Source organism: Rhinatrema bivittatum, chromosome 5 (assembly GCF_901001135.1).
Source record: "Rhinatrema bivittatum chromosome 5, aRhiBiv1.1, whole genome shotgun sequence".
NCBI classification, from domain to species: Eukaryota; Metazoa; Chordata; class Amphibia; order Gymnophiona; family Rhinatrematidae; genus Rhinatrema; species Rhinatrema bivittatum.
In genome coordinates, this window is record NC_042619.1 from 335,693,180 (window position 1) to 335,717,804 (window position 24,625).

At 48.2% G+C, this 24,625-nt stretch overlaps 1 protein-coding gene across 3 annotated transcripts in view; it reads right to left on the reverse strand.

Moving 5' to 3' along the window:
- Positions 1 to 24,625, reverse strand: part of GPAT2 (glycerol-3-phosphate acyltransferase 2, mitochondrial) — a 462,570-nt gene that overhangs the window by 313,069 nt on the left and 124,876 nt on the right. For all 3 annotated transcript variants that reach the window (XM_029604447.1, XM_029604446.1, XM_029604448.1), the window contains exons 5-6: positions 20,008 to 20,118; positions 12,057 to 12,209 (exon numbers count right to left, since the gene is read on the reverse strand). In XM_029604447.1, coding sequence (XP_029460307.1) covers positions 12,057 to 12,209; positions 20,008 to 20,118 — 264 coding nt within the window. The remainder of the gene's footprint in view (positions 1 to 12,056; positions 12,210 to 20,007; positions 20,119 to 24,625) is intronic.

Sequence of the window (24,625 nt, forward strand, 5' to 3'; positions counted from 1 at the left end):
TAAACCCAATGATCCTGAGTCCATCCAGCTACATGCTGGGAAAACATAAAACACAAGCTGTAAGCCTTCTGGGACAGGGAAATACCTACAGTATCAATGTAATTTGCTTTGATGTGGCTGACCAGCTGCGAAAGGTTGAATATAAATAAAAAAATGAGTAATAATAGAAAAGAAGTTGCGCTTGATGTTATGCAGGTCACAAATCATATTCCAGCAGCTGCCAACATATAATGGAAGAGTATCTGCAACTGGTGGAGTCATCACAGCTGCCCCCTGCTCTACTCTCAATGCTTACTTTATGAACAGGAAGTACATGCCAGGATGACAGGAGGAGGAGGAGAAGCAGCAGCAGCAGCGGGCTCACACTGTCAGACCCTCAGTGTTGCCAGATAGATGGCACAAAGAGCAGGTGGATAGGAAAGACAGAGAGGTATTGAGGAAGGAGAGAGAGAGAGATGGGAGGGCATGAGAGGAGAGAGAAGCGTGGGAGATAAAATGCTGAGAGCTTGGGAAGCTGGGAAAGCAGTGATGCGCGAAAGGGGGATACCACAGGGCACTGAGGGGAGAAAAGCTTTGATTTTGCTCTGACATGCACTGTAAATTTAAAGTACTCTAATTCCAACTCCCTTAGTTTCCTAAACTTAACTAGGAACTCAACAAACTTAAGATTAAGGAAGCAGTCCAGCAGCAAGAGCGGGGCTTTCCAGTCTTTTGCATTGAGTGTCACATGTATGATTTTTTACCCACCGATGAGAGATTGTATGTGTGTACTTGGTGCAAAGAGCTCCTGGCACTCAGGGAACGAGTACGATCTCTGAAGGCTAGAGTGGCAGACTTGGAGGAGCTGAGGCAGACAGAAAGGTACATTGATGAGACCTTCAGGGACATAGTAGCCAAGTCCCAAATCCAGTCTGGCAGCCCCAGTGCTGCCTTGGATCAGAAAGGTCTCCCAGTTGGAGAACATCACCCTGGTGTAGCTGGAAGTGATCCTGTAGCAAGGACCTGCTCTCCAGATGATGTATTGTCCTCTCGCACGAAGAACAAATCTCCCAGGGCTACTGCCCAGGAGAGAAGGGTTAAGCCGGCAAGCATAGTTGGTGATTCGATTATTAGAAATGTAGATAGCAGGGTGGCTGGTGCGAAGGTGACGGACCTCACACGTCACCTAGATAGGATTATAGACAGTGCTGGGGAGGAGCCAGCTGTTGTGGTATATTTATTTATTTATTTTTAAGTTTTTCTATACCGGCATTCACAATAGATATCGCATCATGTCGGTTTACAATTAACAAGTGGATAGGTAACAAAAAAGGTAAAAACTAATATTTATCTTAATAATAATAATAATAATAATAATAATAAAACATTAAACAAGAGAAGGCTAAGGTATGCAGTTACAATAAAACAAGGGAGTAATACAACTTGGAGCATAGAAAGAAGCAGGGGATTAAATCGAAAGAACGTAAATGCCAGTCAATGTGCTTAAGTCATTAGTGAATTGTGTTTATGATGTAGGAATATTAATTATAAGGTAGGGAAATTAGTTGCCGTGAATAAGGCAAAGTCTGAGTGCTTAGTTAATGATGGAGTAGGTTCAGTTTAGTTCAGGAAAGGCTTTCATGAATAGCCACGTTTTGAGTCTTTTCCTGAATGTGGGCAGGCAGGGTTCCTGTCTCAAATCTGGTGGGATGGAGTTCCACAGTGTTGGTCCTGCAGTGGAGAACGCCCTGTCTCTGGTGGTTATGTGCCGCATGGATTTGGAGTGTGGTACTTGTAAGGTTTCTCTATAGGACTCTCTGATTGGTCTGTTGGATGTAAATTGTTTGAGAGGAATTTGAAGGTTGAGCTGAGAGTGTTGGTGTATAGCTTTGAAAATAGTGGTTATGGACTTATATATGATTCTGTAGTGAATTGGTAGCCAGTGCAGGTCTTTGAGGATTGGTGTTATGTGGTCTCTTCTCCGTGTGTTAGTTAATATTCTCGCAGCCGTGTTTTGAACCATCTGAAGGGGTTTCGTGTGAGATGAGGGGAGACCTAATAGCAAAGAGTTGCAGTAATCTAGTTTAGAAAATACTATTGATTGCAGAATAGTTCTGTAGTCATGAAAGTGGAAGAGAGGTCTTGTTCTTTTTAAGACTTGGAGTTTATAGAAGCAGTCCTTAGTAGTTTGATTTATGAATGCTTTTAGGTTTAACCTGTTATCAAAGATAGCTCCCAGGTTTCTTACTTGTGGAGTTTGTAAATTGGGTGGAGGATTTGAGTCAGTGTTACTGTATTCAGATGAAATTAGGAGGAGTTCGCTTTTAGAGGAGTTTAGTATTAGATTAAGGTTGGAGAGGAGTTCATCAATTTTTTTAAGACTAGTTTCCCAGAATTCTAGGGTTTTGCTGTAGGATTCTTTGACGGGGATGACTATCTGGACGTCATCTGCATAAAGAAAGTGTTTAAGGTTTAAATCAGTTAGCAGTAAAGAGGTAAAGAGGTAAAGAGGGAGCAAGTAGATATTAAAGAGCGTTGGTGAAAGGGAGGAGCCTTGTGGAACTCCCGTAGATGAAGGGTAGTGTTGAGATTCTTTATTGTGAATTTTGACTTTGTATTTTCTGTTCCCTAAGAACGATTTGAACCACGATAGTGCTGTTCCTGTTATTCCGATGTTTGCTAATTGAGTTAGTAGGGATGAATGGTTAACCGTATCAAAGGCCGCTGAAAGGTCCAGGAGGATCAGTAAATAAGTGTGACCTTTATCCAGGCCCATGATGAGGTAGTCGGTCAAGGAAATAAGTAGTGATTCAGTATTTAAAGCTTTTCTGAAGCCATATTGGGACGGGAACAGAATTTTATGTTCCTCGAGGTAGTCTGAAAGTCTGGAGTTAACTAATTTTTCCGTTACCTTAGCTATGAATGGGAGATTGGATATAGGACGGAAATTGGTAGGATCTTTAGGATTTAAGTTGGATTTTTTCAGAAGCGGTTTGATGGATGCAATCTTCAGGTCGTCTGGGTAGCTTCCTTGTGCTAGGGAGCAGTTAATGATGTCTGTCAGAGCATTGGAGATTGTGTCTGGTATTAGCAGGAGAAGTTTGGATGGGATGTGGTCTAATGGGTGAGATGAAGGTTTCATTTTCTTTAATGTAGAAAGTAGTGATGGGTTTGAAGGATTGTAGAGTAATGTCTTTGTTGTGGTGGAAGTATGTGTTGGATGGCGTTGAAGTGTTGGTTCTCAGCTGTGTTATTAGGTTTGAGATTTTGTCGCTAAAGAAGAGGGCCAGCTCCTCTGCTTTTTCTTGAGCTAGGTTGGCAGGGATGTCAGGAGTCGAGGTTTGCGTTAGGTTAGATACATAGGCAAAGAGGGCTTTGGAATCAAAGATTATGTGATGGATCTTCTGTGCAAAGAAATCCCTTTTTGTTTTTAATGTAGCGCTTTTGTATTGGTGGAGTGCGAGTTTGTAGGCAGAGAGGGAGGTCTGTGTTGGTGTTTTCCGCCATTTGCTTTCCTTCTGTCGGAGGGAGTGTTTTAGTTTTTGAAGTTCTTCTTTAAACCAAGGTTGTCTTTTGGAGGTGTTGTGTTCGAGTTTTTTTGTTGCCAGAGGACATAGCTTTTTAGCTGCTGATTCTGTTATCTTGGACCAAGAGTGGAGGGCTGAGTTGGGTGAAGAGATGTCTATGAGTGAGAGTTCTGGGCCTAGATGATTGTTTAATTCCTCGGATGAGCAAGATTTCCTGTATATGAATTCCGGTTGTGGGACAGGTTTTCTGCTTGTTTGTTCTAGCATAAAGGTGGAAGATATTAAAGTATGGTCAGACCAGGGAACAGGTTGGCATTTGGGAGGAGTTGATTGAGAGATGCTAGAGTTTACAAATATTAGGTCCAGGGTGTGACCTGCTCTGTGGGTAGGATTGTTTATGATCTGCTTGAAGCCTATGGCTGACATGGCGGTAAGAAAAGATTCGCAATTGGTTGAGAGAATGGGGTCGTCGACGTGTAAGTTAAAGTCTCCCAGTATTATGGCGGGATGCTCCAGATTTAGGTAGGTTGTTGTTAATTCTAGTATGGGTGATGCATCGGATTCTAGAAGGCCTGGGGGAGCATAGATTAGAAGGATTTGCAGACTGTCAGATTTGAAAAGGCCTGTTTCTATTTTAGAAGGAGAGTTAATTGGGAATTGAGTAATTTTTAGCTCTTTTTTGGCTGCTAGGAGGATACCCCCCCTCTTTTTTTCTTTCTGGGAATGGAGAAAATATCGTAGCTATGAGTTGGAAGTTGGTTTATTAGTGCAGTGTCCGTGTGTTTAAGCCATGTTTCCGTAATGGCGCAGAGGTCAGGATTTTTGTCCAGTAGTATGTCATTGAGAATTAGAGTTTTCTTGGAGAGTGATTGTGCGTTGAAAAGTATCAAAGAGAAAAGAGCTAGGCCTAAGGTTTGGGTAAAAGGGGAGATCATGATGGGGATAAGGGACTTGTAGGTCGGTGGGCGTGAAATCAAGGAAAGTTTTCCTGTGAGATAGTTAATGATAGTTATGTGGGCACCAACGACATAGCAAAATGTGGAAGAGATGTTCTGGAAGCCAAATTTAGGATTTTAGGTAGAAAGCTGAAATCCAGAACCTCAGGGTGGCACTCTCTGAAATGCTTCCTGTTCCACGTGCAGGTCCCCAGAGGCAGGCAGAGCTCCGGAGTTTCAATGTGTGGATGAGAAGATGGTGCAGGGAAGAGGGATTCAGTTTTGTAAGGAACTGGGGAAGCTTTTGGGGTAGGGGAAGACTTTTCCGAAAATGGAACCAAGCTGCTCGCACTAACTTTTAAAAAGAAGATAGAGCAACTTTTTAACTATAAAAAGGGAGAAAGCCGACAGTCACTCATCAGTGTATGTTTCGGAAGAATGTATCCTTGAAGGATACTAATGAAACAGGAGAGTTAGGGCATCCCAATAGAGAGGTTCCTATAAAAGCAAACATAGTTCATGTGCCTATATGTAAAAAATCACCTGAGATACAGATTTCCAAATTATCCCTATCAACTGAAAAGCAGGTTGTTAATACAAACAAAAAATACACATTAAAATGTCTGTATGCCAATGCCAGAATTCTAGGAAGTAAAATGGTAGAGTTAGAGTGTATAGCAGTAAATGATGAGACTGACATAATTGGCGTCACAGAGACCTGGTGGAAGGAGGATAACCAATGGGACAGTGCTATATCAGGATACAAATTATATTACAATGATAGGGAGGATCAACTCGGTGGGAGTGTGGCTCTTTATGTCCTGCAGGGTATAGAGTCCAACAGGATAAAGATCATACAAGAGACTAAATGCTCAGTAGAATCTATATGGGTAGAAATCCCATGTGTGTTAGGTAAGAGTATAGTGATAGGAGAATACTACCGTCTAAGCTGGACAAAATGGTCACACAGATGATGAAATGCTAAGAGAAATCAGGGAAGCTAACCAATGTGGCAGTGCAGTAATAATGGGAGATTTCAATTACCCAACTAAATATCAAAAAGAGTCCAAAAGTTACCCAAGAAAATGAGCAACCAATCCAAAACAATGGGAACTGTAGAAATATATCTCATAAATCAGAAAAGCATAAATAAAGGTGTCAGCAAGCCAGACTTTGCAAGTTTCAAAACAAACCAACCGGTCTTCTCAATCATTCACCTTCATTAAAAAATTACTTTATTATAATCTTCAAAATTCAATCGTCAAAATTTTGATTTTTTTTATTTAAAAAATGATGAAATGTCTTTTTTAGATTTTTATATATTATCTCCAGTCCACAGAGAATATTCAACAGCAATCTTTTTTATAATCACTGTAGAAAACAGCCCAACAAGGCCAATGTTTTGCAACAACAGTGCTTCTTCAGGGGCATATAAAGCTTCATTACAAAAGAAGGAATATTTGCCTAGAATTATAATATACAAAATTATTTTCAAAAAGGTGCAATACCAACAATAAGAAGCAAAAATACTTATCTTATAAATAGCTACCGTTTTGATACGGTCTTAGCGTCTCAGCCATCTCTTCACAGGACGAAGAAACCGAAGCCCACTGGTGTCCCTGCCCCTTCATCATCAGGAGCATGGGCGGTCAAATTAGATTGGCACAGAAGGAGCTCACCCCCAGAACTTAGAGGAACTTACTATCAATGCAAGCACCAAAAAGAGCCTCAAGCTGTTCCAGAGTTGCTCTCCTGCAGTACTAGGATCAGACAGCATAAGACTCTCTCTCAAAAAAAAAAAAAAAAAGATCCTTGTGAACAGAATAAATGGAAATACAGTCTGTGACTTAGATATCTTACTACACTAATGACTTCACTGGACTCTTTCTGAACCTGGTAGGCTCAATCAATTCTGGTGTAAATACTTGCCCTTGGTTCATAAACAGCTTCATGAGCAAAACTGCAGAGGGGTTAGAAGGAAAAGTTTGTCTTTTTTGCAGATGCCACTAAGACCTGCAGCAGAGTGAATACACCCGAAGGAGTAAAAAGAATGAAAAGTCATCTGAGAAAATTTGTGGTGTGGTCAAAGGTCTGACAGCTGGGATTCAATGCAAAGTCATACATTTGGGGTGCAGTAATCCAAAGGAGCCACAATAGAAGGCAAAAGAACGCTATGCACAGAGTAGGACAGAGACATCAGGGTGATGGTTTCTGATGATCTGAATGGAGCGAAGCAATGTGATAAGGTGGCAATTAGGGCCAGAAGGATGCTAGGCTCCAAAGCGATATAACCGGCAGGAAAAAAGGAGGTGATGATATCCCTGTACAGGTCACTGGTGAAGCCTTACCCGTATCTAAAAAAGGACAGAGACAGGACCGAAGCAGATCAGAAAAAGGCAACCAAAATGGTGTGAGGTCTGCACTTAAAGTTATAGGACAGGAGACTTGAGGACCTAAATATGTAGACCCTAGAGGGGAGATGATACAGACTTCTACATACCTGAAATGTACCAATAACACACAAGGATCAAAATCTTTTGATGGCAAGAAAGCTATAGAACTAGGGGTCATGATATGAAACTACAAGGAGGCAGCCTCCGGAACATCAGAAAATATTTATCATGGAATTCCCTGCAGGAAGAGGTGGTGAAGGCAAGAATGGGAACGGAATTCAAAGGGCATGGGATAAACACAGAAGATCCCTACTGGCTAAAGCAGTGGTTCTCAACCTTTTTTCCATTGGGACACACCCGACAGATGGTTCTCACATGCGTGACACACTTAACATGTGACCATCACCAAGCTAAATGTAAACAAACAATCTGCATTCCACAGAAACCTCCTCGACCCCCAACAATGGGTGCAGAGCAGGACTAGGACAATCCCCGTTCAATTTACCATACAAAAAAAGATATTTCAGGTGACATCTCAATAACAGCAACATAAACACTTTCACCTACCAGGTGCAATAGCCCTCCTTATGAAAAAACAGTAATTTACCACCAATGCATGTTCTATTGAGAAAACACAACAAATAATATTGATACAAATGCCTACATACTAGTAAAATACTTCACCTCTGTCACACACAGAATCAACCTTCAACAAGTACAGAAAGACCACAAATTACAAATATGGAAACAGAAACTGGAATGGAAACCCAAAAAAGCCACTCTATATTCTATGCAAAACAAAAATATAGCACCTAACAGACTTACAGGATCTGCAATAATGTACACAAAGTTACACCTGCATTATAGAACTCAAACAGTAACAACTCTACCTATGAAAAGGCAGCACTGCAAAAACTACACCAGGCCCTAAACACCAATACACCTCCTATTAGGAAAACAGAACAAGCCAAGCTGCTATAGATTCCTACCAAGAAACTACAAGCTCGCAGAACACCCTTAGCTGGGTCACACACACAGAACACAGACAGACTCTCACCAAATACAGAATAAAGTGACCATAAAGCTAATGTTTTTGTTTTTGCGTTGATGTGCCAAAGAGATTGGATTGGGGACCAGTAGCCTTGAGTAGACTGGGTCTAGCACACTGCTCCCCAACCGGAGAGACTGTCGTCCGTTGTGACAATGATCCACTGTGGAGTTTGGAGGGACACTCCCTTCAGTAGGTGGGCAAGCGAGAGCCACCATTGTAGCTCGGCGACGGTAGACTCAGACAGCGGGAAAGGCATCTGAAACTGTTCCGACACCAGCTTCCAGCGGGATAGTAAAGCTTTCTGTAACGGACGCATATGCGCAAAAGCCCAAGGGACCAGATCGATAGTGGAGGCCATGGAGCCCAAAACCTGAAGGTAATCCCAGGCCGTGGGCAGTGGGAGAGAGAAAAACGAGCGCACTTGGTCCCTCGCAAGTCTGGGAGGAAGACTTTGCCGACTCGAGTGTTGAACCGCGCTCCCAAGAATTCCAGGGTCTGTGAAGGCTGAAGCTTGCTCTTGGGAAAGTTGATGATCCAGCTCAGGGAGGTCAGAACAGCCAGGATTTTGCTGACCGCCAGCTCGCAAAGGAACTCCGATTTGGCCCGGATGAGCCAATCGTCTAGGTAGGGATGTACCAGCACTCCGTCTCGATGAAGGGAGGCCACCACAATCACCATAACCTTGGTGAAAGTGCGCGACGCCGTAGCTAGACAGAGTGGGAGTGCTCGGAACTGGAAATGTTGGCCCAGTATCTCGAAGCGAAGGTACCGCTGATGGTCGCAGCAAATCGGAATGTGTAAGTAGGCCTCCGTCAGGTCGAGCGATGCCAGGAATTCTCCTGAGCGAACCGTCGCTATGACTGCCCTCAGGGTTTCCATTCAAAAATGGGGAACCTTGAGAGCTCGGTTGACAGCTTGAGATCCAAAATTGGACGAAAGGAGCCTTCCTTTTTTGGGACAACGAAGTAGATGGAATATTGGCCGGCTCCTTGTTCCTCCTCCGTACTGGGACTATGGCACCCAGTTCCAGTAGTCTGCTTAGGGTCTGGTCGACCGCAGGCCTGTTCTGACTTCCGCAGAGGGAGATTAAGTGAAGGTCTGATAGCTGTCAAGCAAATTCTAACGTGTAGCCTTTTTCTATTACCTCTAGGACCCACTGATCCGTCGTTATCTTAGCCCATTCCTCGAGAAACAGGGACAGACATCCACCTAAGTTTAGAGTGGAGGAATGGGCCGGCCGTATTTCATTGGGAGGAGGACTTTGCAGTCTAGTGTTGCTGACTACTATCCCGGAAGGGTCACCGTCCACGAAAGGAATGAGACCAGGATTGGGATCTGGAAGCCGTCCCTCTGGGAAAGGAACCCCATGCTCTTGTGTTATATCTACATTGACTTCTGAATCGAGTGCGAGAGCCAAAGAACACCCGAGACTGTTTCGGATGGTCCTCCGGCAGCTTATGAACTTTATTTTCTCCCAGAGATTTAATAAGCTACTCTAGGTCCTCCCCAAAAAGCAACTGACTCTTGAAGGGGAGAGTGCCTAATTGCGCCTTAGAAGAAGCATCTACAGACCAATTCCTCAGCCAGAGAAGACGTATGGCTGAAACAGCGGAGACCATGGCTCTGGCCTGTACACGTTGAAGATCGTAAAGGGCATCCACCCCATACGCTATGGCACCCTCTAGCCGCTGCGCCTGCTCTGCCTCTGCAGACGGGAGGTCTTGGGTGCTGAGTAATTGCTGAACCCACCTGAGGCTTGTCCGCTGCATGAGACTGCTGCAAATTGTCACCCGAACTCCAAGGGACAAAACTTCAAAGATACGCTTGAGATAAAATTCCAATTTACAGTCCTGAACATCCCTCAAGGCCATAGCCCCCACAACAGGAATGGTGGTGTGCTTGGTAACTGCCGAGACAGAAGAATCTACTTTAGGATTTTAAGCATATTCAAACATTCCTCAGGGAGAGCTTATCCATAGCCCTAACCACTCGTAGTCCTGCCTCAGGGGATTCCCATTCTCGCAGGAGCATCAGCTTGTGCATGGGATGGAATGGAAAAGTACGTGGAGGAGCCCTAAGTCCTGCCAGGACTGGGTCCGCGTTAGAAGGCATAGCGGCCGTAACCATATCCTCCGGGGGCACCTCGATTCCCAGTTCCTGCAAAATGAAGGGAATGAGTGGTTCCAGTTCCTCCCTTTGAAATATGCGGAGCACCCGCGGATCGACCCCCTTAAGGGGGGGGGGATAGGAAGCTTAGGATCCGCATCCGGATCAGGGACAGACAGCGGTTGAGGGGGATCCGGAGGCGGCTGGACCCCTGGGACCACCCTTACTCTAACGGAGCCCTGCCCTTCCGGTTCCTTTGGAGGTTGCTTAGGCGGGGGGGGGCCCTAGAAGGGGATCCTCCTCCTCCTGCAGACTAGCCAGATAAGATTTGTGCATCAGGAGCACAAACTCTGTGGAAAAACAAGTCTTTGGTTGAGGGGGGCTCAAATCGGGTGCAGAAATCACAAAATTGGGCTCATCTTCTTCCTGCAGCCTCGTTTCAGAATCTGAGATGGATTCCAAAATGGCCGCCATTCCCGCAATTTTTCGGGTCGGGAACGGCCTGGCCACGCGTCGTGCAGCTCGTTCCCAGGGTGCCGTAGTCGGAGGTGCCGAGGAAGGGCACTCCCCACCCAGCAGGCACCTGGAGCAAAGATCTGCGCTGGAAAGCCTCGTGACAGGCTCCCCACAGGCACTACAAATGCAGGATTGTGGCATCAGAACTTAGAAAAAAATCACTGTGAGGAGAAAAAAAACAGCTGAGCTGTGCGGTTAGCAGTGGAGGCAGAGAATGAACCTGCACAATACCGGAGCTGTCCACAGTTCTCAAAGAAAAAAGAAACAGGGCTCAGTTAAAAAAAAAAGGTTCCTCTTTTTTTTTTTTTTTTTTTAAACACAGAAGTGCACACTTTAAAATCCTCAGCCCTAAGTGGACAGCTTGCCAAGGGGGATTGACTGGACCACCAGTATCGCCCCAGGTGGTCACGGAATGGGAGCCTAGGCTGAAGATTTCAAGGGGCAAAGCCCCCCCCCCCCCCCCCCTAGGCCCCCAGCAGAGCGAGGAGACAGGACTGTCTCCTGGAAAGTTAGATAGAAAACTTTCAAAGTAAGTCGTCTTTTTTTTTTTTTTTTTTAATTACAGACAATAGCTAATACTTGCTTGATCCTTTAGAAATAGTATGAAAAATCCCCTCAGGGACAAGATAAGGAGCTAAGAAGGGGAACCGCAGGTTCAGCTGCCTGCATCTGCTGGAGACAGACGAATACTTAAGGGATGCAGGGTAGGCTCTGTCCTGATACAGAATACCCTTTCAGTTTTGGTCTGTCTCCATCTGTTGGACAGGAGGCTCAACCCACAGTCTGGACTGATCCAGGTACGTACAGGGAAACACCTTGCTAGGAAGACTAGATGACCATTTTGATCTATATCTGCTGTCATTTACTGTGTTACTATAACACACACATACTTATATGTTCCATATCTTCTCCCACCATAGAAAAGCCCAGGAAAATGAGTCATCTTCTGCCCCCTATCCTGGCAAACTAGGCTACCATATCTCTACCACAGACAAGGACAAACAAACTAGCCCCGTCCCTTGCCCCAGATAAACCATACATCCCACCCACTACACAAAAACCTCTCCTTCCATCTGTACCCATCATGAAACTGAATTCAGTACAGCTTCTTACACTCTGCCAGCCGTGACAAAATATCTCAGCTGGCACTAGAAGCTGTAACTATTTGGTCAGAGACAGCAGCTATGTCAGTCAAAATGTGATTGCACCTCCTGCTGGTTATTTAAAATAATTTTTAGACTGCTAGGACAGTGATGGTGAACTCCAGTCCTCGAGTGCCACAAACAGGCCAGGTTTTCAGGATATCTACAATGAATATGCACGAGCAAGATTTGCATGCACTGCTTCCATTGTATGCAAATCTATCTCATGCAAATTCATTGTGGATATCCTGAAAACCTGGCCTGTTTGTGGCACTCAAGGAGTGGAGTTCACCATCATTGTCCTAGGATAAAGTTGAAAGCAGTTTACAATGTGGTAACTCAGTTAGCTTTCCTCACCTCTAATTATTCTCTCACCACAAGAAGATGCAGCACCAGCTGACAATTACCTGATCAGAAATGGCGAAAGGGGGGATTGGATCTGTCCCAATATCTTCAGTACTTCTCTCTTCCATCTGCTAGTAGATACTCCATTGGAATTAGCAGATACTGGTATGCTTCCAGACTCAGGAGTGCAACTCCAACCAATTACATCCTGCACCCTATACAAAGAGGAGTTGAGAGGCATGGCAGGAGAGAGAAAAAGAAATCACAGTAAGAATCAAACAGAGCAAGATCTTAGGACAGGGGAAAAGGCTGAGAAAGGGAATAAGATGAAGGTGAAAATGGAGACAAAAGGGAACAACAGACAAGAGAAAAAGGGTGAAAGCAAAGTGTGAGCTGGTAGGAACACGAGGCAGAGGTGGGAGGTAGCTCATAGGCCTGTAAACTATACAGGCTCTGAATAAAAGACATCCTGGCTTGGAGTTACACTAACAATTGATAGAACAAAGGAAGATACCCAAGAATACAAAAACAAGCAGTATAATATCTTCAGAGGAGCCGTAAGCTAAGGAGCTGGTGCAGGTGCTGTTCCATAAACTCTTCTCAGAAGGGGTGGAGAACTAACAAATAAGGAGAGTCTCCCAGAAACAGTTGGCTACACAATTTACCAGAGGAAAAAGATCAAATGTTGAGATTACTTACCTGGTAATCTTCTTTTCCTTAGTGTAGACAGATGGACTCAGAACCAATGGGATAGTATCCGCGTGCTAGCAGTTGGAGACGGATCTGACGTCAGCACGGGGTATATAGCCCCACAGGAAGCGCAGCGATTCAGTAATCTTCCTTGCAAAAGCTGTTATGGATGTGTGTACTGACGCTCAGTGAAAAGTGAAAAGTGAAAACAGGATTCCCCTGACCGATTGACAGTGGCTGGAGACCGCCAGCATTCACAAACGGAAAGCGCAGACACCGGCAGAGTGTACGCTCTTATGTAAACAAATGCCCTGGCTTACCTGAAACCGGTGGAAACTCATGTACACAGGCAGCTGGGCGGGATGCTGAGTCCATCTGTCTACACTAAGGAAAAGAAGATTACCAGGTAAGTAATCTCAACATTTCCTGGCATGTAGCCAGATGGACTCAGAACCAATGGGATGTACAAAAGCTTTACTCCCCGCCGGGGCGGGAGGCTGCCTGAGGACCATATAGTACCGCCCTTGCAAAAGCCGAGTCCTCCCTGGCCTGGACATCCAGACGGTAGAACCTGGAAAAGGTATGAAGGGAGGACCACGTCGCTGCTTTACAGATTTCTGTCCGCGACAGCATCCTGGATTCAGCCCAAGACGCTGCTTGCGCTCTGGTAGAATGAGCCTTAACCTGTAGAGGCGGAGCCTTCCCAGCCTCCACGTAGGCTGCTCTGACAACTTCTTTAATCCAGCGGGCAATGGTGGGCCGAGAGGCCGCTTCACCTTGCTTCTTCCCGCTGTGTAGGACGAACAGGTGGTCCGTCTTTCGCAGGTCTTGTGTCACATCCAGATACCGGGGCAGCAATCTGCCGATGTCGAGATGGCGTAATAAACGGCCTTCTTCAGATTTCTTCAAACCTACCGTGGTAGGCAAGGATATAGTTTGGTTAAGATGAAACTGTGAAACCACTTTAGGGAGAAAGGAGGGAACCGTCCGAAGCTGGATAGCCTCCGGAGTGATCCGTAGAAAGGGATCACGGCAGGACAGTGCTTGTAGCTCCGAGAGGCGGCGTGCGGAACACACCGCCAGCAAGAACACCAACTTCAAGGTGAGAGACCGGAGAGACAAGCCCCGAAGGGGTCGGAAGGTGGATCCCGCGAGGAAATCCAAAACAAGATTAAGGTTCCATAAGGGCACAGGCCACTTTAGTGGCGGACGAATATGCTTGACACCCAGCAGGAAACGAGAGACATCTGGGTGCTTGGCGATGGTCTTGCCATCCCTCCTGGGACCATAGCAAGACAGTGCCGCTACCTGAACTTTGATGGAGCTGAGGGAGAGACCCTTCTGAAGCCCATCCTGCAGAAAATCCTGTGGATTGGTGCCGTGAGTGTCGCACCATGCTTCAAACACTCTCCAGATCCGTACGTAGGTGAGGGATGTGGAAAACTTGCGAGCTCGGAGGAGTGTATCAATCACGGGCCCCGAGTAACCTCTTTTCTTCAGTCTAGCCCTCTCAAGGGCCAGACCGTAAGAGAGAATTGAGCTGGGTCCTCATGGAGGATGGGGCCTTGACGTAGAAGGTCCCGGAGAGGAGGCAGAGGAAGAGGCTCCCCTGCCAGTAGTAGTCTCATGTCCGCGTACCAGGGTCTTCTTGGCCAGTCTGGCGCCACTAGAAGAACTAGGCCCCGGTGCGTCTGAATCTTGTGGATGATGGCGCCCAGCAGAGGCCACGGAGGAAAGGCGTATAGTAGAGTCCCTGGAGGCCATGGCTGGACCAGGGCATCGATGCCGTGAGAGAACGGGTCGCGCCTGCGGCTGAAGTAGCTGGGGACTTGAGCATTGGACTTGTCCGCCAGTAAATCCATGGCCGGAATCCCCCAATGATCGACAATCATCTGGAAAGCTGTGGGGGACAGCTGCCACTCTCCTGGATTCAGGCTTTCTCTGCTGAGGAAGTCTGCTGTGGTATTGTCCTTCCCGGCAATGTGGACGGCGGAGATGTCTTGCAGATTCGCCTCTGCCCAAACCATCAGTGGGGCGATCTCCAGAGATACTTGTTGGCTTCTGGTTCCGCCCTGCTGGTTGATGTAGGCCACCGTGGTGGCATTGTCGGACATCACTCTGACAGCCCTGTGCCGTAGTCTGTGAGCGAATCGAAGGCATGCCAAGCCTTGTTCCATCGCCCTTGTTCCATCGCCCTTGCGCGGTGAGTTCTTCGCAATGTGCTCCCCAGCCGCTCAGGCTGGCATCCGTGGTGAGCAAGGTCCACGTGGGCGAGGACATCTTCGACCCCCTGCTCAGGTGGTTGGACTGCAACCACCACCGCAGCTGGGTCCGAACTCTGGCCGGTAGAGGAAGGTGCGTGGAATAGTCCCGTCGACTGGGGCTCCAGCGAGAGAGCAGGGAATGCTGTAGAGGTCTCATATGGGCCCGCGCCCAAGGCACCACTTCCAGGGTGGATGCCATGAGACCCAGAACCTGCAGATAATCCCAGGCTATGGGCCGACTGGCTCTCATCAGATACTGGATACGCTGTCGAAGCTTCAACTGTCTCTTGGGCGTAAGACTGACCGTGTCCGCCCGAGTGTCGAACTGCACTCCCAGATACTCTATTGACTGGGAAGGCAGTAGGCAGCTCTTGCTGAGGTTGATTACCCAGCCCAAGCTTTCCAGAAGGGCGATCACTCTGTCGGTTGTCCGCAGGCTCTCCTCTCGAGATTTCGCCCTGATCAGCCAGTCGTCTAGGTAGGGATGGACCAGAATCCCTTCCCCCCTGAGTGCCGCTGCCACCACTACTACCACTTTGGTGAATGTTCGTGGGGACGTGGCCAACCCGAAGGGTAGAGCCCGAAACTGGAAGTGGCGGCCCAGAACCTTGAAGCGCAGGTAGCGCTGATGATCCGGATGGATCGGAATATGAAGATATGCTTCTGACAGGTCTAATGCCGTGAGGAATTCTCCGGGCTGGACTGCAGCTTTGACGGAGCGCAGAGTTTCCATGCGAAACCTTGGTACCCGTAAGTAGCGATTGACTGACTTGAGGTCCAGCACAGGCCGAAAAGTGCCCCCTTTCTTGGGTACCATGAAATAAATGGAATAGTGTCCAGAATTCACTTCCCAGGCAGGTACTGGGAGGATGGCGTTCAAGGACAGGAGCCTCGCCAGGGTAGCTTCTAACGCTGCCTGCTTGTGCCGGGGACATGAATATTCCACAGACTTGTCCGGAGGAAGAAGATGAAAATCCAGATAATATCCTTCCCGGATAACGGCGAGGACCCACTGGTCCGACGTAATCTCAACCCATCTGGGGTAGAAGAGGGTCAACCTGCCCCCTATGGCTTCGTTCCCCAGATGAATCGGCAAATTCTCATTGCGGGGCGTGACCAGGGCCCGAGCCTGGGCCAGCCCCACGCTTGCGCTGCTTGGTCCGAAAGGACTGATTCCTGGCCGGAGGTCGAGTCGCCTGATAGCGCCCACTATACAGAACAAAGCGCTGGGAACTCCTGCCCCTGTAGGGCCGTGGAAAGGAGTGCTGTCCCCTCCTGGATCGATCTTCCGGAAGTCTAGGCACAGGAGAGGCACCCCAGGTAGTGGCTAGCTTATCAAGGTCACTGCCAAACAGAAACGAGCCCTGAAAGGGTAATCTGGTGAGACGAGACTTCGAAGGCGCATCAGCTGACCACGGCCGGATCCAGAGCTGCCTCCTGGCGGCTACGGAGGATGAAATCCCCTTAGCTGTAGTGCGAACCAAATCCGATGCGGCATCAGTGAGGAAGGAAAGAGCGGACTCCATGTCAGCCGCTGGAGCGTTGTTCCTAACCTGAGACAAGCAGGCACGTGTCACCACAGTGCAGCAGGCCGCAATCCGCAAAGAAAGAGCTGCCACCTCAAAAGTTTGTTTCAGAATGGTGTCCATTTGTCTGTCATGGGGCTCCCTGAGGGCCGTCCCCCCTTCCACTGGAATAGTAGTGCGCTGGACCACAGCGCTAATTAAGGCGTCCACCTGAGGACATGCCAGCAGGTCCTGGAGAGCCGTCCACCTGAGGACATGCCAGGAGGTCCTGGAGAGCCGGTGCCAACGGGCTCATGCTTTTCAGGGCCCGGCCCCCTTTGAAGGAAGCCGCCAGCGCCGCCCATTCCAAATCTATGAGTTGCTGAGCTGCCTGCAAGAAAGGAAAATGGCGAGCTGTAGGACGAAGACCTTCCAGCAGGGGGTTCTGCGCAGAAGGTACCGAAGCACTGGGACCAGTGATATCCAACTCCGCCAGACACTGAGTCACGAGGTCCAAGAGGTCCTCCTTAGGCAAGAACCGCCTCATGGTTCTATATGGCTCAATCCCCGGGGGGAGGTCCCCCTCATCCGGGAGGTCGGACTCGTCCGGCGAAACCTCCTGGTCCGATTGATCTGGACTGTCCAGTGGCGGGAGGTCCTGCTCCCGATAAGGCTGTGAGGGTCCAGGCACAGGATCCCTAGGCGCTGCCATCGTAGCGGCGGCCGCAGCAGATGCAGCCAGCGCAGGAACCGCAGCAACAGCAGGAACCACCAGAGCAGCAGGGACAGTAGGGCCGGGATGGGAAGCCGTCTGCATCTGGACGAAGGCATGAATCCCCTTAAAGAGATCCACCCAGGAAATGGAAGCAGCCTCTAATCGCTGGGGTACAAGATCCCCCGGGATTCCCGAATGGTCAAGACTGCCCCCCAAATCCGGGGTAGCCCCAGGGGAACTGTCAAGAAACTGCGGCTGAGACTGGTCCTGGCCGGAGGGTCCCCCTGCCGCCTCACATTAGGCACATAGTGAGTCTGGCTCAGTACTGCGTGTGGCTCTAAGGTGGCATGCAGAGCAGAGGCCCAGGGCTGAAATGCCTGAGACAAGCGGCCGCGCCGCTGAGGATGCGGCTGCGGGCTGATCCATACCAAATAGCACAAGCGCGCAATAATATGCGGCAGCAATAGGCGCGTAATAGCACAGGCGCGCAATAATAATAATATGCGGCAGCAATAGGCACTCAATACAACAAGCGCACAATAGTAATAATATGCGGCAGCAATAGGCGCTTAATACAACAGGCGCACAATAGGAAGAATATGCGGCAGCAGTAGGCACTCAATACAACAAGCGCACAATAGTAATACTATGCGGCAGCAATAGGCGCTCAATACAACAGGCGCACAATAGTAATAATATGCGGCAATAGGCGCTGAATACAACAGGCGCATAATAGTAAGAATACGCGGCAGCAGTAGGCGCTGAATACAACAGGCGCACAAGAGGAAGAATACGCGGCAGCAGTAGGCGCTGAATACAACAGGCGCACAATAGCAATAATACGCGGCGTCAATAGGCGCGTAAGACAACAGGCGCACAAATAGCAATAGGTACACAGCACTAAGCAGGGAGCAATATACGCGTAATGGCATTCAATAGGCAATCAGCACGTAAGCAGTGAGCAAGATACGCTTAATGGTATTCAATAGGCAAGCAGCACTAAGCCGTTTAGCAATATACGCTCTATGGCATGCAATAGGCTTTCAATAATATGCGGCATATACTCACAGTGGCAGCCAATATGCGAAAACAATACAATATACGCACAAGGAGGAAGAAAGCCGCGCCCATTACGGGCGCGGAATACCTGAATAGGGCCACAAAATGGCGTCCTCCACGGCTCGCCACGCCGCCGATCCCCGAGACTTCGGAGACCTGGGTGAAGAGATGTACGCCTTACCCGATCTTCGGCGCTTCTAGGCTGGAACACAGGCGGTCTCCGGCTGCGGGGGGAAAGGGCCGGTACCTTTCACCGCCGCGATTGGAGGAACTGCACCCGCTACCTCGTCCACGCCGGGACCGAGGGCCTCGGAGCCACACCCGAGTCTCCCCCGGGAGGCTGTGTCCCTGCCGCGGTTCGGCCGGACCGAGGACTTTCCCACCGGGGGGCCACGGTAAGCGCCCCGGGAAGCTCAACTGGGGGGAGTGACAGAAACGTCCCCTGAGGAGCGTGGGGCTCGATAGTCGTTTGTAGAGAAGAAAAGTAGAATCTAGAATGAGAAAAAGAAAAAGATTAAAATAGGCTTGGAAAGCACGCTGAACCAGCGTGTAGGCACTCCAAACTGCTTTGGAGACGGAAATTACTGAATCGCTGCGCTTCCTGTGGGGCTATATACCCCGTGATGACGTCAGATCCGTCTCCAACTGCTAGCACGCGGATACTATCCCATTGGTTCTGAGTCCATCTGGCTACACGCCAGGAAATGGAAATTGTTCAAGGACTCGTTTGCCTCAAATCCTGCTGTAGTCCCTACCACACATGGACATTCAATTCCATTGAGAAAAAGAAGCAACTCATACCAGGTATCAGAAGGCTTTGATGGTCCAGGCACTAATTATATCAAGGGCAGACTACTGCATGCCTTATAAACTGGACTAACAGAGAAGTCTTTGAAGAAACTGCAATTAGTCCACACCTCAGCGGCTAGAATGCCAGCAGAAGTGCCTTGTAGAGAGCACACTGCTCTTATGTCAGCATCTTTAAGCTGACTGCCAGTCATGTTTCGGACCCAATTTAAGATAATAATATTGGCATTTAAAGCCAGAAATAACTAGGGCCCGATTATCTTTCAGATCGCTGCTTAAGATCACCACAAGAAATATTTTGTGCTTCTACAAAAGGCAGATGCTCAATCAGTAGAGATCGGGAGTAGAACCATCTCATTACCTGCTCCTCAATTACAAAACCTCCTACCCAGAGAGAGATATGTTCGAAGTCTGAGTATTTAGTGTCACCGCACCTTCAAACCATGCTTTTCTAAGCAGGCAATTAAAAAGTGTTTTTTCATAAATTTTTCATTTTAGTTGTTGTGGTTTACTGATACATGAAAACTGCTTTCAAGCTCTGCGATATGACATTTCAGCCATTTCCTATTCCCTCCCTCCCTCCTAAGTCCCAACCTGACTGCAGCTTCTGCTGCAACCTCCCCTACCCACCTCATCTACTGACACAGCCATCTCCCTCCTGCCTCTCCAGCTCAAATCTACCAGTACAGCCACCAAATTCTTCACTTCCCCAGCTGCAATATGCCACTGCTGTGGCCTGCCCAGCCCCAATCTATCGATAAAGCCCCTCCTCCTCCCTACCCAGTCTTGACCTGCAACAGTAGCCAATAATTTCTCATTGTGTCAGCAAATGCTAGTTATTGTGCATTTTTTCATGATTGACTGCAGTTGTGATAAAACCAGTTCCTTTGTGACAAGTGAAAATTGAGCAGATGTGAGATGTGAGGTGTAAGGTAAAGAGAGGGCAGAAGGAGCAGAGCCAAGACAGACATACCTTTTGCTGTTATAGATCTTATCGTGTAAATCGTTGGAGTTCTCCGACTCAATCTTCCGATCGAACATGAAAACAATGAAACAGAGCCTCCTTACCAGCCAACCCCTAAATCTGAAGCAAGTGGGAGAATGAAATTAGTGTGAAACAGTGTTTTGAAACAGTCAATTCAGCTGATATGCACTGTTTCCAAAATAAAAAGAAAAGGAAAATTAGCTCTTACCTGCTAACTTTTGTTCCTATAATACCACAGATCAGTCCAGACAAGTGGGTTTTGCATCCCTAGCAGCAGATGGAGGCGGAGTACAAACTTTGAGCCAATGCTACATATCCGAGAGTGCCACCTGCAGTCCCTCAGTATTGACCTGTACCAAAGTCAAAGAGGAGAAACCATGCCCCTTTCCAGGGTGAACAGGAATCACAGGGTTGGAACTCCCTGAACTGGAGCCTCTCATACTTCCAGAAAAAAACATCCTGATAACGCTTAACAAAAAAAAAAAACCTCTCAGCTTATGTACAGTTTACAAAATTTCTGCTATAAGGTGTACAAAACCACCAGGAAATTCAGTCTTTCAGCAGCAAAGGGATGAGTCTCTGGATCGATCTGTGGTATTACATGAACAATAATTAGCAGGTAAGAACCAATTTTCCTTTCCTGTTCATACCCAGATCAGTCCAAACAAGTGGGATGTATCCAAGCACCCCTAGACTGGGTGGGAATCCTAAAGACCCACGCATAGAACATTTTCACCAAATGTCGCAGCTTCCTGCACCCGAACATCCAATCGATAATGCTTGGTGAAAGTATGAAGCGAGGACCATGCCGTGGCCCTACATATCTCCTGAGGAGACACCAGCTGACACTCCACCCAGAAGGCTGCCTGTGCTCTTGTAGAATGCACTCTCAGGCCTACTGGAATTTCACGACCCTTACAAATATAAGCTGAACAAACGGTCTCCTTCAGCCAATAAGAGATTGTGGCTTTAGAAGCTTCAACTCCTTTCTCCACCAAAACAAAAAGGTGATCCGACCACCGAAAACTGTTAGTGACCTTCAGATAACACAATAGAGTCAGACGCACATCCAAAAGATGGTGATCCCTATCCTTCGGAGACTCCCTAGACCACTCTGGAAACACCAGAAGCTCTACTATCTGATTCATATGGAAGGAGGAGGGGACCGTTCGCAACGTCACCCTGTTAGAAATATGCAAAAAAAGGATTCTCGCAAGACAGAGCCTGAAGCTCTGAAATCCATCTGGGTGAACATATGGCCACCAGAATAACTGCCTTCAATGTCAGATCCTTCAAAGACACTTCTTAAGGGCTCAAAGGGCACCCCACAAAGCACCCGCAGCACTAAGTTGAGGTGCCAATCTGGGCATATCTTCCGAACCGGAAGATGCAAATGCTTAACCCCCTTCAGGAATTGAACCACATCAGGATGAGAGGCCAAAGACCTCCCCCGCAACTTGCCCCTAAGGTAACCCAAGGCTGAAACCTGGACACGGAACGAGCTATAGGCTAATCCCTTAGACAACCCCTGCTGCAGAAAGGCCAAGATGTGAGGAATGCCCACAGTAAGGGGATCCAGCCATTGTTGCAGACACTACAACAAACACCTTCCAGATCCTGACATATGCCATAGAAATAGAAGGTCTTCTAGCCTGGAGCAATGTGGAAATTACTGGTTCTGAATAACCTTTCAGGCACAAGCGCCGCCTCTCAAAAGCTAAGCCACGAGACAAAAGCGATCCTCCCATTCCAAAAATATGGGTCCTTGTCACAGCAACCCTGGCAGGTAAGCAAACCTGAGAGGTCCATCTATTGCGACACTCCGGTGCCACCAGCACCACCTTCCCTGGATACGTCTCCATGCACTGCAAAACTCAACTGATGAATGGCCAAGGAGGAAACACATTCACTAGAACTCCCGTCAGCCACAGGCACTCTAGAGCATTCAGCCCTTCCAAGCAGACTTCCCTTCTGTGACTGAAAAATCTTGCCGCCTTTGCATTGGCACGCATTGCCATGAGATCCATTTGAGGAGCGCCCCACCTGGCAGATATGCAATCCCAGGCCTCCGGGGACAACTCCAATTCACCTGGATCTAGCTGTTGCCTGCTGAGGTAATTCACTTGCACGTGTTCCACTCCTGCAATGTGAGATGCCACTATTCCCTCGAGGCGACATTCCGCCCAAACAAACAGCTGCTGAGCCTCCAGAGGCACCATGTGACTCTTCATCTCTCCTTGACAATTGATGACACTATTGTCACATTGTCCAAGAAAATTCGAACCATCTGACCTTTGGTCCTGGATTCTCCAAGAAGACGTAAAGGCAGGTAATACTCCTCTGACAATGGATTCTACCTGGACAAGAGCGTCTTTTGCAAGGGTCATATGTGAGCAAAGGCCCACGGAACCAAATCCAGTGTGGAGGCCAAGGAGCCCAGGACCTGCAAATAATCCCAGACTTTTGGACCAAGAGGTGTAACAGGCGCGTCACCTGCGCCTGCAACTTCGACAATCTGTCTGCTGTCAGAAACACCCTGCCTTTCTGGGTATTGAAGCTTGCTCCCAGATACTACAACGACTGGGTCGGAACTTGGTGACTCTTTGCCACATTTATTACCCAACCCAGCGGGTGTCCATAACTCACTGGATGGATCAACCGCACTCTTCCTCCATCTTCGCCCAAATGAGCCAATCATCTAGATATCAATGGACTAAAATCCCCTCTCATCTCAAGGCTGCCGCCACCATGGCACCCCAAACCTTCTGTGAAGGTTCGGGGTGCCATGGCCAAGCCGAAGGGGAGAGTCCGGAACTGAAAGTGCTGTCCCAGCACCATGAACCGTAGAAACGTTTGATGGTCCCTTCGAATGGGAATGTGGAGGTAAGCCTCTGTCAGGTCCAATGACGCCCGGAACTTTCCTCTGTAGACTGCTGCTATCACTGTGCACAACATCTCCATGCGAAAACGTGGAACCCACAAGGCTACTTTCACCCTTTGCAAATCTAGAATGGGACAGAAAATGCCCTCTTTTTGGGGACCACAAAATATTTATTTAGTTAGTACCCCCTGTATCCCTGCTCGACCAGCGTGACTGGAACTATTACGTTCAAACTTAGTATCCTCTGCAGAGTCCCCCTTACTGCTTCCTGCTTGCTTCGAGATGAGCAATGGGACTCTAGGAAGGCCTCCCTGACTAGGTGTGAAAATTCTAAAGTGTAACCATCTCTTACCACCTCCAGAACCCACTGGATCCGAGGTAATCTTGGTCCCTCCTCGAAAAAACAGGACAATCTGCCTCCTACTGCTTCCACGACAGAGTGGGTGACCCTGGCTTCATTGCACTGACTTTCCTCCTCTGGTCCCATGACCAGTGACATCCCTGGAGGATCTGCGGGTACTTTGAAAGGACTGCCGCCATCCCAAAGACTGTTTCGGTCCCGAAACTGAGGATCCCTTGCCTAAACGGAATTGTCGCGAATCCCAAAAATGGGACCGGGATGGGAGAACCTTCTTACTGCTCCTCTTATCCTCAGGCAACCTATTCCCTTTTGATATCCCAAGGTTTTCATCAACTGATCCAAATCCTCCCCAAACAGGCGTTTCCCTTTAAAGGGGAGATTACACAACTGGTACTTGGACCACATGTCTGCCAACCAACTGCGCAATCACAAGAGCCTGCGGGACACCACCGCTGAGATCATGCTCCTGCTCGAAGTATGCACCAAGTCATACAGCACATTTGCCACATAAGCCACTCCAGACGCGCAGAATGCAGAGGATTGAACATCCCAGTTGAGGCCTGCTCCTGTGCTTTCTGAACCCAGCACAAGCAAGCCCGCTGCATCATACTGCCACAAACCACGCATGGAGGCTTAAGGCAGAAACCTGAAACATGCGCTTCAACTGAATCTCCAATTTGCAGTCCTGCACATCTTTCAGAGAGGCTGAGCCAGCTACTGGAATCGTAGTCTTCTTGGTCATGGCAAAAACCACCGCATCCACTTTAAGAATCCTTAGGAGATCCAGGGTCTCTCCGATGAATGGGTAAAGCTTCACCATTGCCCTACCGACCTTCAAGCCCACCTCCAGGAAGTTCCATTCTCAGCTTCCCAAATTCTGAATTTTCTTAGGCAACTGGCAGGCACTAGGAGGACCACGCATCCCATTCAGGACCTGATTCACCCCTTCAAAATCAATTCTTCCTGAGCAATCTTAAACCCTAGTTCCTCCAAAACCTGGGGAATAAGGGGACGCAATTCCTCCTTCTTAAACAGGCGAACCACCTGAGGGTCATCCCCCTCCGCCACAAGTGACTCATCCGGATCAGGGTAATCTTTAACAACATCAGGATCAGTATTCAGATCCGCATCGGCGTCCACATCCGGGTCCCCTCATGCAGGTCCATAGGATCCTCCTGCAGATCATCCAAGTCATCCAAATCCCTGGGGACGCCCTCAGTTCCTGTGCGACCAAGACCCAGGCGTCTTAGCAGATCTCCAGAGCCTCCTGCAGAAACCACCCTCGTCCTCTTGGAAGGATAGCCTGGCTGCATCTCTCTGGGCCGCTCCACTCCTGCTCCCTTTCTTGCCAGGAAGGCCCTATG